Below are 14,993 nucleotides of genomic sequence, written 5' to 3'. Positions count from 1 at the left end.
AGTGTCGCAAACACACAATCGACAATTGATGGCTCGGATGCCACGTTAGGGTTCTCCGGTGCCTTGTTTCCCTGAGAGTGGTATACGATTAGACTTACGTGTATATAATAATTATATATCATACCCAACTTCGTTCTAAAACAATGGTATTCAGGTAGCCCATGAATCTATTGATGTGTGGGCCACTGTTTATAAACTGACTAATTTTTGACCATATAGATATTATTCATACTTTCAAAAAAGTATGTAGCTAGCCTTATGAGGAATTAAATGTGGATTCATTTAAAAGTACTCCTGAAATCAATGACTTTTTGGCATTAGAATTCTTCAAGCTAAGACTAAACCAATTTCAATCACTTATTATTATAAAAGGTGAGGCATTTTTGATACCAAATACGAGCTTATGTCATAAAATGTAAGATTCTAAGATCCAGTAACATAAAAGCAAAATCTCTGTATGGCAAAGACACCATGGAGAAAATAATTTAAACATGTTTAACATATCTTTAAGAGAGAAAGAGCCCTTACAGGTAAGAAACAACCCAATATATGGACAAAGAATATGAACAAGGCTTTTCACAGAAGAAAACAAAAAAACACTGATAATAAAGATATGAAATATGTCAAACTTAACATATTGATCAAAGAAAGGCAAACCAATGATAGGATACTAATTTTTTTTTGCCTTAGCATAATGGCAAACATTTAAAATATTCACAATATAAAGCATTTGTGAGAATGGAGGGGGAAAGGAAACTGTATTATCAGTGGGAGTGTAAACTGTTTTGACATGTTGGAAGGCAACTTGACAGTTCCTGTCAGATTTTAAAAGGATATAATATTTCCACTCAGAAAGTGAAATGTGGGATATGTATCTAAAAGAAACATAGTCACATATGCTAAAGACATAGAGGTTTAAGGATATTCACTGTAGTGCTGTTTATAGGAAATAAAAATTGGAAATAATCTAAATGCCTATCACCAGGGTTATAAATAAATAAATTATAATATAGCCATACAATGGAATATTAACCTCCTATTTAAATAAGACAGCCCTGTGTGAGAATACTGTATGGATCACTGTCCCTGACATATTGTTGAGTGAAAAAGAAAAGTTGTAGAATATGTATGTGCTGTGCTTAGCCGCTCAGTCGTGTCTGACTCTTTGTGACACCATGGATTGTAGCGCACCAGGCTCCTCTGTCCATTGGATTCTCCAGGCAAGAATCCTGGAGTGGACTGCCAAGCTCTCCTCCATGGGATCTTCCTGACCTAGGGATCAAACCCAGGTCTCCCACATTGCAGGTAGATTCTTGGCCGTCTGAGCCACCAGGGATGCCCAGAAAATGTATGACAAGATTAAATTTTTATGTTAAAAAAAGCACATTTTTTTCCTGTCTATATCTTTGTTTCTTTTTCTATTCTTCTCTATCTCCATCTAAAATTCTAATTCCTTCAATATGTACGTTTATATCTATGCCTCTATATGTTCTAAGTACATACATAAAGAATATACGATACTTCATAAATTCTCAAGAGTGCACCTAGAAAGTGAAAATTAGGGAAAAAAGGGGAGCAATTTTATCTTATTGTATTTCTTTAGAAAAAAATAGAAGCAATTTTAAATTTTGCTTTTTACTTTACACAGTTATGTGTATTTGAATTCTTTGTTTTATGACACACATGTATTACTTTTGTAAATACGAAGATTAAAAGTAACAATTTTCCCCAAATGTTCCTCATCCCTAGAAACAGAAATGTCTGTTCAGAATGAGTGAGACATTCAGCCTTCAGACTCCTTTCTCTGATATCCTGACACGGCCCCTTGGAAGATGTGGGGAGAAGGTTCCTATGAGTGAGAAACTCAGCAGACACTTTAGGAAGAGGACACACGGACAGCAAAGGCCAATGTTGTATTTTTTCATTTTCATGACAGTGTATTGGGAGATGCAGGGTCAAGACAGATGTTTATAGCCACTTCTCACCCTAGGGAAGGAAACAGGTGCAGATCTTGAGTCCAAAGACAATAGCATTCCCTTGATCAGAGCTATTGGACAGGAGACTAGGGAGGCTGGTGGAAATTGTCATATCTCGTGAGGCATCAGGATGGAACTTGGTTGAACGGTTGGATCTTCTGATTCTTTTTCTCCATACTTTGTGCCTGACGTCATGGTATGATGGACGTGTGATCTGTAGCCTCACTGATGGGTGTCACAGTCGCCTACAGATAAGCCATCTACCTATGGCCTATAGAGTGGCACCTATTACAATAACGTCTGTAACTCTAAATACCAGAGACCGCTCTTGGCAGAGTTTGTCTGGCAGGATATCTAATTCTACCCATGAAAGCCCAAGGCAAGTGAAAGCAGAAAGGGAATACTTGACACCCAGTGGTCACAAGGAAGAGCTGTGCAGACAGGGCAAGAGAGCTGGGCACAAAGAGTAACCAGCGCCATCTCAGACCCAGCACGTCTCTCCCAGGCAAAACTGTGACCTAACTGCACTCACTTCATTCATACTTCAACCCCTCCTTCCCTTTCTTCCTCTCACCCCCAGCCTGCTCTCCTTGGCTGGAAGCCTTCCTTCAGTGCCCTGGCCTCCTTCCTTCCCTGACCAGGTGGTCTATAAGCATAGTCCATTCAAGAAAATTCGTGAAATGTGTCTGTGAATCCTCTTGGGTGGGTGACTGAAGGTCCATGCTTTCACGGTGACGACCTGGGTTATATTCCCGGGAAGACTACATGTAGCAGAATCCACCACCTCACTCCAAGGTACTAAACAAAAATGGAAGTGAAGTGAAAGCAGTGGGCTTGTTACACAAGTGTGGCTTCAGCCAGGTTGTTGCCCCTTCACTAATCCTGCCACACCAGCAGCTGCCACTTCTGTGCATAATGCCGTGGGGGCGCTGAAGAAGCATGGATCCGCACTGCCCTTCACAGAAGCCTCTGGTGCCTAGAAAATAAAAGAAGCAGCTGCCTGACATTTCCTGGGAGAAGCAGATGAAATTTAAGGTTTTCTTCTTCCTACAAACATAAACACAAAAATGTGTAAACAATTTCAGAAGGCTCACGGAAGCCAAGATGTGCTCCCCTGCGCTAATGGGAAAGGGCCAGGGAGGAGCTGCACCACCAGGGTTTTAAAAATCAGAGCTCAGATGAAATGTGAGTCACTCAGTTGTGTCCACTCTTTGCGACCCCATGGACTGTAGCCCGCCAGGCTCCCCTGTCCATGGGATTCTCCAGGCAAGAATACCAGAGTGGGTTGCCATTTCCTTCTCCAGGGGATCTTCCTGACCCAGGGATTGAATCCAGGTCTCCTGCATTGCAAGCAGATTCTTTACCATCTGAGCCACCACGGAGGCCGAGCTCAGATGGGATATGTGTAAAAATGAGAAAGAAAGAATTTGTTTTTCATTCTTTCTCCTTTCCTCCATCATACCTCTTTCCTCTCCCTCCTTAGGACTGAATCCTTGATCCTAGCCTTGCTCTTCATCTGGATGTAACTAGATGCTGTTGAGACTTAGTGTGACACTTTCAGATAAAATACAGTCAGTTCTGCTATAATAGGACATACACTTTTCTAAAAACCAAGTGCACTATATAAAATCGCACAATAAACACCACAGAGCTTATGGGGGAAATAGGATTAAGGGCATAACACTGAGATTCTGTCAGTGATAAAAGATGATAGGAACCTAAGGAAGAAAGACATCAGTCTTACACATGTTAAATGGTTAAGAAACACATAAATACTATAGTAAATATGGCATTTTGCCTTGGAAAAGACCTGAGGTTTGTTCATGGAGGTGAGTGCAGGAAGAGTCGCAGCTACAGACTATTGAGAGATGGCAACAAAGGCTTCCCAGGACAGAAAGCTGTTTTAACAGCAGATATGGACAGTTAGCTGCTGAGTGTTTGAAGTGTGTGTGCATTTTTTATATCCTTAAACGGCCCAGTTCAGCTGGATTCTGCATTTACCTAGCATTTCTTGCAGACAAAATCACATATGAGGAAACACAAAATTCTGGTTATACTCAAATTGTGCCCTGGTATATTTGTCACGGTGAGATAAATTCTCATTTTCAATACAAATATTACGGCAGGACTGACTGAATCTAAATTTTAAAAAAAGATTACAATCTAAAGAGTTAAAAAACCATTAAGACCACAATGAAATGATGCTGTAAAAGGTAGCAATAAGTTAGTATTTCTAAGCAGAGAATACATAACTCATGTAAATCTAAGTCTCTTTACTTCATTCTAAGATCTGTCTCAACACAGTGATAAATTCTAGCACAATGCAAATTGGGCTCCATAGCTTTGAAACACACTGTCGCTATTGAGTGAGCCCTCTCAGCACCAGGAAGAAGTTGTTAAAAGACACCCAGACTTCCTGGAAAGTCCTCATCGGACATTCTTCTCCCTTATATCCCATACCCAAAGGTAGCTACACTAATCTTACTTTCCTTTCATCTTTATGATTCCTGATCCCCTCTATCTGCACCCCAACAGCCCAGCAAACCAAATTCCAGCCTTTACTAGTTCTCTCCTAATCACCTTTTCCTTCCTTTCTCACTGCTTTTCCAAAAGTAAAAATTCCACACATAGGTGTGTTACTTTCCTATTACTACTGTAATGAACTACCACAAATTCAGTGGCTTAAAGCAACCCAGATTCATTATTTTACAGTTCTGGATGTCAGAAATCCAAAATGAGCTTAAAGGGGCTGAAATCATGGTGTTGGCCACATTTCTTCCAGAGGTTCTAGGGAAGAACCTGCTCTTTGTCTTTCCCAGCTTCAGGAGGTCTTTGGCTTCAAGCCTCATATCACTCTGACCTCTGCTTCTGTCATCACATTTTTCTTGACTCTGACCCACCCCCTCCAACCCCACCATTTCCTCTTACAAGGACCCTTGTGATTACTAGGTCACATGGATAACCAGGAGAATCTTCCTCCCAAGATCCTTAATTGAATCACACATGTAAAGTCCCTTTGATTACCTTGATGGTAACATATTCACAGGGATTAGGATGTGGACATCTTAGGGTGCCATTATTCAGCCTACCATACCAGCAGTGATATTCAAAATGCTTAACAACTGAAACGCTACTTAAAGCAGGGGATCTGACTCTCAGAAAGGTCTTGGGTCTTGATGTTAGAGTGAGACTTGCAGATTCTGGCGTGCTGGTTGATGGACTGTGGAGGGCCAGGAGGTCTAGGGCGATGGTGAGGCACTCCAGAGTTGGGACAAGTGATTCTCTCTAAGCAGCACTAAAGACTTCAAAACTTTTTTATGGCAAATACAGCCATACCCATGAGTTTTGGCTGATCTATCTGTGCTCTTCCTTCCATGGATCAGCTTATCTTCTCTAGGCTTTTATAAATTTTCCTCTCTACCCTCATCCATGATCAGCACACATATCTTCTGAGATTGTGTGATGTACTTGGCTCTTTTCCCCCTGAAATGTCTAGTTAAGCCTCATTACAACCCTATGATTAGATTCTATATTTATCTTCCTTGTGCAATAACATATCTAGGGTCATATGTACAACAATTAATATGTAACTCATTGTTAGGGCCTGGATCTGAATTCAAGCACTATGCTTTAGAAATTGGGCTCTTAACCACTGTGGTTAGTATCTTCAAGAAGACTCACGTCTCTTTAACAAATAAAGAAAGCATGAACAAAGCTGATGCGGGCAATGTTGAGGTGCAAAGTGGCAACACCAAGTCCAAATGCAGTTCGTGGGTTTATACATCAACCCTACTATATAGAATTTAATGATTATAGAGGGGACTTCTTGATCACATGGTAAGATTTTTATTACTCTGTAGGACCAAACCTGAATACTCTTGAATAGATATTCTATAGTATAAAGATTAAAAACAACCTTCAAAGCAAGTCCAAAGTCCAATATATCTTAGACACATAACATTTTAGAAAAAAGTATAGCTGTAAGAATGTGATGAAATAGATGGAATAGATGGATAAAAAAAATCCATAGCCAAGAGTTTTATTGTAAGACCCAATTGACTGTGCTACAATACTACTTCCATGATTCTATAATATCATATTCAGCTTTCTCAAATGAGTAAAGAGTAGCAGTGACAGGAGAAGACGCAGAGAGGAGGATGACAGAACCACTTGTGGACTTTGAGCCTTTCATTAATCTCTATCTGATCATAGTTAGAAATGTATTGTTCATACCCAGAGAAAATGATATCTAACAGAAATAAGTAACACTACTCAAAGAAAAGAAGAGTCGCAGATATTTTTGGATTTTGCTGTTTGAAATAAAATTTTGGTTTGGAGAGGAATGAGTATTAGCCTTTTCATTCACTTAATTGTTGCATTATTTTTTAATGAAGGTAGGATGAAGTCTTGATTGGGGATGGAATAATATGTATAAATCAGATGGTTAAGTAGAGTGTTAAAGGCTGAAATTAATGTTACTTAAAGATGCTTGGGAGCAGAGTTGGAAGCACATTCTACTTTAAACCGTTTAACCTGATTAAGAAACTAAAATATTCTTGCTAATTTGGAAAATACACTTGATATTTAAAATTTCCTAAAAGGTAGCTGCCCTCCTACCTTTGTGATGGATTATTGGATGATCTCAGTCAAAAAGCCTAGTTATTACCATAAGAAAAAGTCCTGCAAGAAAGCACATGTTGCCACTTTACTCATTATTGAAGTGCCCTTATGACTGTCAGAGAAAACAGGTAAGATGCTAGGGGGGCAGAGAAAGAGAGATCAAAGTGTTTTGTTTACTTCTTTGAAATCTTGTAGTACTTACTATTTACTGTGCATACCTCTTGATTCATGCTGAAAATTGGAATTCACCCATGTCTCTCTTTTTCCTGTCTAAGATGCAGATTGGGCACATTTTGTTAACTCCATCAATCCCTGCCCCCACGCATTAGCACATGCACACGTATACCTAGCCAGTGGAAAAGAAAAAAGAGTTACTCACATTCATCCATTTTACAAAGATTTCCAGGCTGCAATGGGAGGGCTTTACCTCTCCCTGAAGGATGAATAAATAGGTAGCTTTTCTGACAACCTGTTCACAAACTGAAGTGAAAACTGAGACCAAGATCTTGCTCTACTGGCACTTATGAGATCCACTCCTGGCAACATGGAGAGAATAGTCATTTGCCTGATGGTCATCTTCTCTGGGACTGTGGCCCATAAGTCAAGCTTCCAAGGGCAAGATCGCCTCTTTATTAGACTGCGTCAACTTATAGACATTGTTGATCAGCTGAAAAACTATGTGAATGACTTGGTAAGGCCATACTTGGCACAACAAAATTCAAATAATATTCTTCAGTTACTATAAAAGGAGCTTTTTGACTTATAAAAATAACTCAGAACTAATTTTCTTTTGCTATAGGATCCTGAATTTCTGCCAGCTCCAGAAGATGTAAAGGTAAGACCAGTTGAATTTGTTTGTGAAAATGCATTTGATAAAAGTTTTTAAATCCAACTAAGGAAGGCATTAACATGATTATTTAGAAATAGACTTAATATCAATGAATTTTGTGGTTTAATAATTAGTTATTTAATAAATACATTTACTATATAGTTATTTCTAATTTGCCCAAATATTCATTGATTTACCAACAAGCCAACCTATAAAACACTACATACCTTATATGATATATTTTTATCTTCAAGTATCTCTACCAAGTAGTACTGTTGAGACAGAAAAACAAAACTAGAAAATAAATCTATACTATGATCATTTTCTGAACAATGACCAAGTAATTACATTTTAAGAGTCTGTGCATAAAAGTTCTTGAGCCTTCTTTGTAAATCTATGAAACATAGACACAAACTATAGAAGCAGGATTCAGTTTTTGATAATTAGAAAGGAAGGAAGGGTAAAAGGGAGAGAAAGAGAGAAAGAAGGAATAAAAAGAGAAGGAAAGAAAGAATAGATTACAGAACAGCATGGAGGAATACTGGTGTGGAAATCAAGGCTATTCTTTAGAATATAATTCCCATATACCTTGGACTGAATGGGTCTTGTCTTTGGCCTTCGGTGAGGTCTTTTGAAAAGACAATTTTCAACAACTCATTCCGTTCTCTTAAGCCATTTGAATCCATGAGGTCCCAGGAAGAAGAGGCGTAGCATGTAGTTCAAGAGTACTGTGTGCTGATCTTTCCCTTGGTAACTTCTATCTAGTCTTAAGATTTGGTATCCTGAGGATATAAATGCATTTGGGGGAAACAGTTTCACTGTCACAGAGCTTTAACTGCATAAATTAGAATAACTATAAAAGTACTACCAGTAATTAGGACACTACAAAGGGGAGACTTATGAAGATACATTGCAAAGAAAACAATTATCGTAAATGACTGTGTAAAAGTTTAGAAAGTGAATGAGTCACAACTATTGCTTTTCTCTAAAATTCACTGTCTCTGAGCCTAACCACTCTCATTTACTAAGTCCTTTTCTAATAAGCAGCACCTAAAATGAAAGTAGCACATTCAGCTTATTGGAAAGACTTCTTCAAAAAGACTGTTTCTTAATGTCCTAATTATCAAAACATGTGTTTTTCAGCATCTCATGTCCTTTGTCTAAATGCTGCGGTTAGAGTCCTTTCTGGAGTTTCTTAGCTGCAGTCTATGACTTGCAAAATAAGAAAGATATCCCATTTTCTAACTTGAGTTGCTCCAGTGGATACTCTATATGCTTTGTTAAAGCAGATGTTTTTGATCTTACATCATAATGACAGGATTTTGTCTCAGTGACATTGTATCTATCTAGTAATCAGATCAAGCAATGCTAGCTATGATACAACTGAATAATGGTATAACTAAGATTTTTAAGCCATGCTGGCAAGCAAACCCAGGAGAGAAGAAAATAGATCAAGGTCATAGCAGCGTTATATCAAGTTTTTCAGGACTTGCGTCACAGCAGAGTCTATCAGAGATTTTAAAAGATTAAAAAGTTCAATGAAAATAAATTCATTAAAATGTTGCATATAAATGTTGACAGTGATTATCTAAGGTTGCTAATTGGCTTCACCAGGTATCTTTCTTTCTCTTTCTAATTATATAACCAGTGGTCCTCATCTGGTGGTGACTTTGCCCTCTGAGAACATCTGGCATTATCTGGAAAAATTTCTGGTTGCCACAATTGTGTGTGTGTAGGTTTCTATTGGCATCTAATAGGTAGAGGCCAGGGATGCTACTAAACATTCTAGAATGCACAGGATAGCCCTAACAACAAAGAATTATCCATCCCCAAATATCAACAGTGATACTGCGGAGAAACCCTGATATAAACCTAGTTTGTAAGCGGGACAAAGGTAATTTTACCCCATTGGCAAAACTTCCTAGTGTGAATGGCCAGGGCTTTCTTTGGGAAAAAAAAAAAACTACATAGGTCAAAAGGAAACTGTAAGGAGGCAAGTATTTTCAAATATTCAAATGCAGTCAACAAAGTCAAGTGCATCTACTTGCAAAGGCAGCACTTGACTGTTCTCTGGCTAAAGAGAAGAGTGGTTACTCTTGCTTTTGATTTCCTCACTGCTTCCTCTATTCTGCAAAACTAATGCTTCCAGGTGTTAAAGGATGAGGGAAGCAAAGCCTTGCCCTCTGAGTCTGCAAGGCCCAGCAAAAGAAAGCAGTGGTTCTGCTCCCAGATGGGGGTGCTGCACATGAACTCAGGGTCATCCTGAGTGACAGGGCGTCTGCAGCAGCCTGAATCAAGATTAGCCTCTCTACTCCCCGCCTCAGTGCGTCCTTAAAGCAGCTAGCAGGGCAGCCTCCCTGCTTCTTTTCCTGTGTGAGGCTGCCTTTGATGTGCATCTGAAGCAGAATCCAACAGCTGTTTGTCCTGGACCACAGACTGCCAGGGACAGCTGTGCTGCTTGCAGAAAGCATAAAGCAAAATTCCACTGTGTACTGACACAGGTGAGCAAGGAGGCGCAGCAGAGACAGCACAGCCGCATCAGTAGGGGCATCGGTGTCCAGATGCCATTCTGAGGTATTCAGAAAGTCTTTCTCAGGTGCAAAATCTTTGCTCACTTGTCTTGACCACTCTTGGCAATACTGTCTTGAGGGAGTTCATTTCGTAGGCCCCTACACTTCTTTGGAACCTAATTTTCTTTCAACATACACATGTTAATGTTAACTCAGCAAAATGGGCCTCTGTGAGAAATGCTGGTTTCTCAGATCATCACGGATGAAGCAGTTAGTGTTTTCAGTTTCAGCTGGAAAATTTACCTCTTTAAATATGAATATTATTTTTTTCCAGTAAGTTAAGCCGGTTGTGGTCAAAAAGAAGAGAAAAGAAAAAACTTCAACAAACATGAACATGTGGTTTTCAAGGAAAAAAAAGTGCTATAATTAACATTTATAAATAGTTTCTATTAAATAAGCATTTTGGCAAACATATGTAAAGGACATTATTTCACCCTTATGACAGGCAAGCCGCTCTGATATAAGGAAACCAGATAAGCTGGTTCTCGGCTTGTGGCTACGTATGCAAAGCAAATCTGATGGGGTTGTGTCTTAAAGGTGCATGTTATTAACCAACATTCATATTGGGTAAGCATATAGGCTGGAAAATGCAAAGCAGGCCAGATGCTATTTTCAGCTGATTGTCCATGGGAAGATTCAGGTAATATTGTTGCATAAATGATGGGCCTTGTAGGAGCTGAGAGAAGTTGCAGCTTCTGGATACCCGGCAGCAGCTTCACGCACATTGGTGAAATGAAGATATAGCAACTTTGTCGGGGGTGGGGGAGAATAGCATCATATACAAACATGTGCTGAAAGAAAAAATTACCCTGAATACAGGTTCCCAGGTCAGCATGAAAACGATTCCAACAAGTCAGTATACATTTTGTTCTTCCAGTAAATTCCATTTCATTTTCAGTTCAATTTCTAAGATTCTGATTTATTCACGAGCCACTGGTTATTTGACTAAACCAAGAATCAAGGTTTTGATCCATGATCTGCTCAATTCTCCATGCTCTGAGACATTACTCTTACTTTATAAGGGACAGTCTTCCCTCCCTTGTGGGTGTGGGGGTGGGGAGGGCGCATCTCAAATTCTTTTCCTCAACCACTTGATTCAGGCAGATTCCACCCTGACTGGCTTGAGAGTGTGAATGGGATTTTAGAAAAGTCACACATGGTCTGTGGCAGGTGGACTCTATCTTAGATGTGGAATGTACCATCCGAGGTAGGCACCCACTTCATTTCCCCAAAGAAGGGGTGTTAAACTCACTTAATTCATTTGTCCACTCTGCAAATATTTGTTGAGCATTCACTAGCATTCACTATACCAGGCATTGTACAGGAAAGGTGCTGTTCAAGACATGTGTCACTATTAGAAACTCCTGTGTACACTGAGGAGAGAAACCGACCAATGAAACAATTTTTAAGCAGACTACCACAGCATAGGGGCTTCCCTGGTGGCTCAGATCGTAAAGAATTTGTAATGCAGGAGACCCAGGTTTGATTCCTGGGTTGGGAAGATCCCCTAGAGAAGGAAATGGCAACCACTCCAGTATTCTTGCCTGGAGAATTCCACGAACAGAGGAGCCTGGTGGGCTACAGTCCATGGGGTCACAAAGAGTCGGACATGACTGAATGACTAACACACCATAGCATAACTCACCTAAAGCTGCCACAAGCCATAATGTAACTCTTAGAGTGTCATAATTTATAAAGTGTGTTCTGCAACCAAACTAACCCTCCCAGAAACACCAAAAGTTCTGCCCAACACACATACCTCAAAATGACATTAGAAAGATAGAACTGTGGCAAAGTGAGGCTCTATCTTCTTGTCTGTGAGACAGGAAAACGTCCTCTCACCCCTAACATGGGGAAATTTCACATGATAAGAGTCTCCTCTTCAGCCCAGATTAAGTAGGACATGAATCATTCCTTATTTTCCTGCTGAAATGAACATGATCCAAGGCACTGCTGGAAAAAAGGATTGGGAAGGCAATTTTTACTTTCTGAATTACTTTTATTAACCTGCACACAAATAATTTCTCTTTCAGAGACACTGTGAGCGGTCAGCTTTTTCATGTTTCCAGAAGGTTCAACTAAAGTCAGCAAATAATGGAGACAATGAAAAGATAATCAACATATTAGCTAAACAGCTGAAGAGGAAACTACCTCCCACAAATGCAGGGAGAAGACAGAAACATGAACTAGTAAGACTGTTGTTTGTCATCTGTCTTATTTGTACTTATTAACTATATCTATTACTTTACGTAATTTCATACACACACACATGCAGCCAGAGCCTCCAGTGCCTTCCTTCCAGTTACATGTTATACCTTTATCATATAGAGTGTTTTGAGAAGTGAAATCACCTCTTTTTAGTCTACAGACTTGAAAGTACTAACAGCCAATTAGAATTTGCTAATGGTCTCTGGTAGCTGAAATAAGTTAATACAGCTTTCTGAGGTGAGGAAGTCATTAGGCAGAGGATCCAATTGTGACTTAAGAATTAAAAAATATTCTCCTCTCATTATATGATCATATATAACTTGCAATTTTATTAACAAGACCTAGACCCTAGCTTTCCTACAAGAAAAGAAATAGCCTTCAAGACACCAGGATAAATCTCAATCTCTGCCTTCCTCTTTTAAAGAATATTACCATCCTATATAATTGCAGAGTCAGTGCTACCTTTGAAGTGATAGACCCCATTATTTGGCTAGGGAATTTCAATATTCCCTAGTTTTGGGGGTCCTGAGAACCTTTTGTATATTTCCTCTTATGCCAACTCATGAGCAATGCTGATAATCTCATGAGTAATTCAAGCACTAATCAAAACCAGTGGATGAACACTTAAGATAAATTACTAAAATTTTTTTTGTCTCCCTCTTCTAAGGGATTGCACATATGAGCAAATGAACTCTTAATTACAATATCAAAATAATTTTTATTTCCTTTGATTGCTTGGCAAGGTTAGAATGTGAAAAGTATCTCTCCAAAACTTTTCTCAGGAAGAAAAGAGCTGAGCCTGTCTCTGAAACAAATATCAAAGATACAAAACGGTAGTACTGGCAGTGACCTTAGAACTATTCAGTGAGGCACCTTCATTTGATAGATGGGAAAGTGAGACCAAGGATGTTAAGTGACTTGTCCCAAGCCCCACAAATATTAAGTGCCAGAATGAGAATTAGAACTTAAATCTCTTATCTTTCAAATATCTCTCACCACAACTTCAAACTGGCATTAGAGATGCTAAATAGCAAGCAATGGTCTGGTGTCTGGAATTCCAATAGGAATAGGATAAAAAACATAAAAAAGATTTTTTTAAAAAAGAAATATAACTGGGCAATACACATATAAAGAATTGTTTAATCTCCTCATGAACAAATAAATGCAAGTTAAGAAAAGAAATCCTATTTTTTTCCAATTAAAAATTTTTAACAATGCCCAATAATGGTAAGAATGTTCTATGTGAATAGAGATAAAATAGTTTAATAATGTACCTCAAAAGCCTTAAAATATTTTATCCTTTTAACTTAATTTATTAATTCTACTTTTAGTAGTTTATTAAACAAAATAAAGAAGTTTATGAGAAATTACTCAGAGATGTTCTCTGCAGCACTATATACAATAGTGAAAAGTCAGGAGCAATCTATGTGTCCAAAAATAGTAACACTTCAATCCTACGTATGAATACAAAGCAACCATTATGGGCTATATTTTTGAAGAATATTTAATATGTAGGAAATGCTTGTGATATGTTAAGTGTAAAAAAGGCAAATTAATAACCAGTGTAAACATAAATGTGAAGAAAAAAATTATCAAGAGGACATATGTTAAAATATTGCAGTTATTATCTCCGAGATAAGGATGTCAAGTGATTTTTCTCACTGTTATTTTCTGAACTATTTCACGTGTTTCTCAAATTTTTTTTCAGTGAACATGATTTATATCTCTAATTGGAAAACATAAAATTTGAATGAACATTTTATTGAGTAGGAAAAATGTTTTAGAGAAAATTATTACTCTTTCATTGATTTCTAGACATGTCCTTCTTGTGATTCTTATGAGAAAAAACCACCCAAGGAATACCTAGAAAGACTGAAATCACTCATCCAAAAGGTATATAACAAATTACATTTGATTTTCTATTTCTTCCTTACCCAGATGACTTCCTAAGTTGAGGTTACTCATGATATTCTATTTTCACAGATGATTCATCAGCATCTGTCCTAGAACACATGGGATACGAAGGTTCCTGAAGATCTCACTTGAAGCCGGACACTATATTGCATACTTTAAAACAGCAGTGAAACTCACTTCTTGGTATTCCAAGTGGACGAGTACAATGTATTAGTGATGGGGGAACACTCAGATGAGTGTTCAAGGTCAGGATTATTTCTCCAAAATCACTATGCAGTACTTTGGTTTGATCTACACGCTCTGTTTAGTCAACTTGAAAAAATTTTCTACTCAATTTGAGTCTGATTTCCTATGTTATAGATTTCTATGGCTTCTAAAGTTTTTACTTTATCTTACTGCTCACCTATGACACTTCTTGGAGAAGCTTAAAAATTTTTAACCAAAAATTCAGTTTGGGAATTTGTTGATCTTATATTAACCTTGATCTTGATTGCAAAAAGAATGAGGTTTCTGATGATCAGAACTTAAAAGGTGTAATGCCTTCACTCAATCTGAAAAATATAGAAGCATAGGGTGAAAATAAAAGTTGAAGTCTTTGTACTTTTAAGGAAATGAAAACTAAGTGTTTAAAATCGATATCTGAAGAGGTTTTTTTTTTAATCTCAGAATGTCTAACATATAAATATATGATTTATTTATGTACCTGGCGGATAGCTTTACCAGATGGCTCCCAAAATTTTGACTTCTTTATTGGAATCTGTCAAAAGTATTTTAATGCTATACATATGAATGTATTTACGGAATAGACTCTTCTGGACTTTTTTCCTCTAAATGGGTATAATAGTACCTTCCCCAACTCAAGTCCCTTTATAAGTT

The 14,993-nt window shown here is 38.1% G+C and overlaps 1 protein-coding gene across 1 annotated transcript; it reads left to right on the top strand.

Annotated features, from left to right (window-relative positions):
• Positions 1-7,076: 7,076 nt before the first annotated feature.
• Positions 7,077-14,380, top strand: IL21 (interleukin 21). Its single transcript, XM_043902351.1, has 5 exons — positions 7,077-7,287; positions 7,396-7,431; positions 12,029-12,184; positions 14,019-14,096; positions 14,187-14,380. Exons 1-5 carry the CDS (start codon positions 7,120-7,122, stop codon positions 14,208-14,210), a joined length of 462 nt encoding a protein of 153 aa, XP_043758286.1. The 5' UTR covers positions 7,077-7,119; the 3' UTR covers positions 14,211-14,380.
• Positions 14,381-14,993: the final 613 nt, after the last annotated feature.

Source organism: Cervus elaphus, chromosome 5 (assembly GCF_910594005.1).
Source record: "Cervus elaphus chromosome 5, mCerEla1.1, whole genome shotgun sequence".
Taxonomy (NCBI): Eukaryota; Metazoa; Chordata; class Mammalia; order Artiodactyla; family Cervidae; genus Cervus; species Cervus elaphus.
Note: the sequence above shows the minus strand (reverse complement) of the source record. Positions and strands in the feature narration are given on the sequence as shown.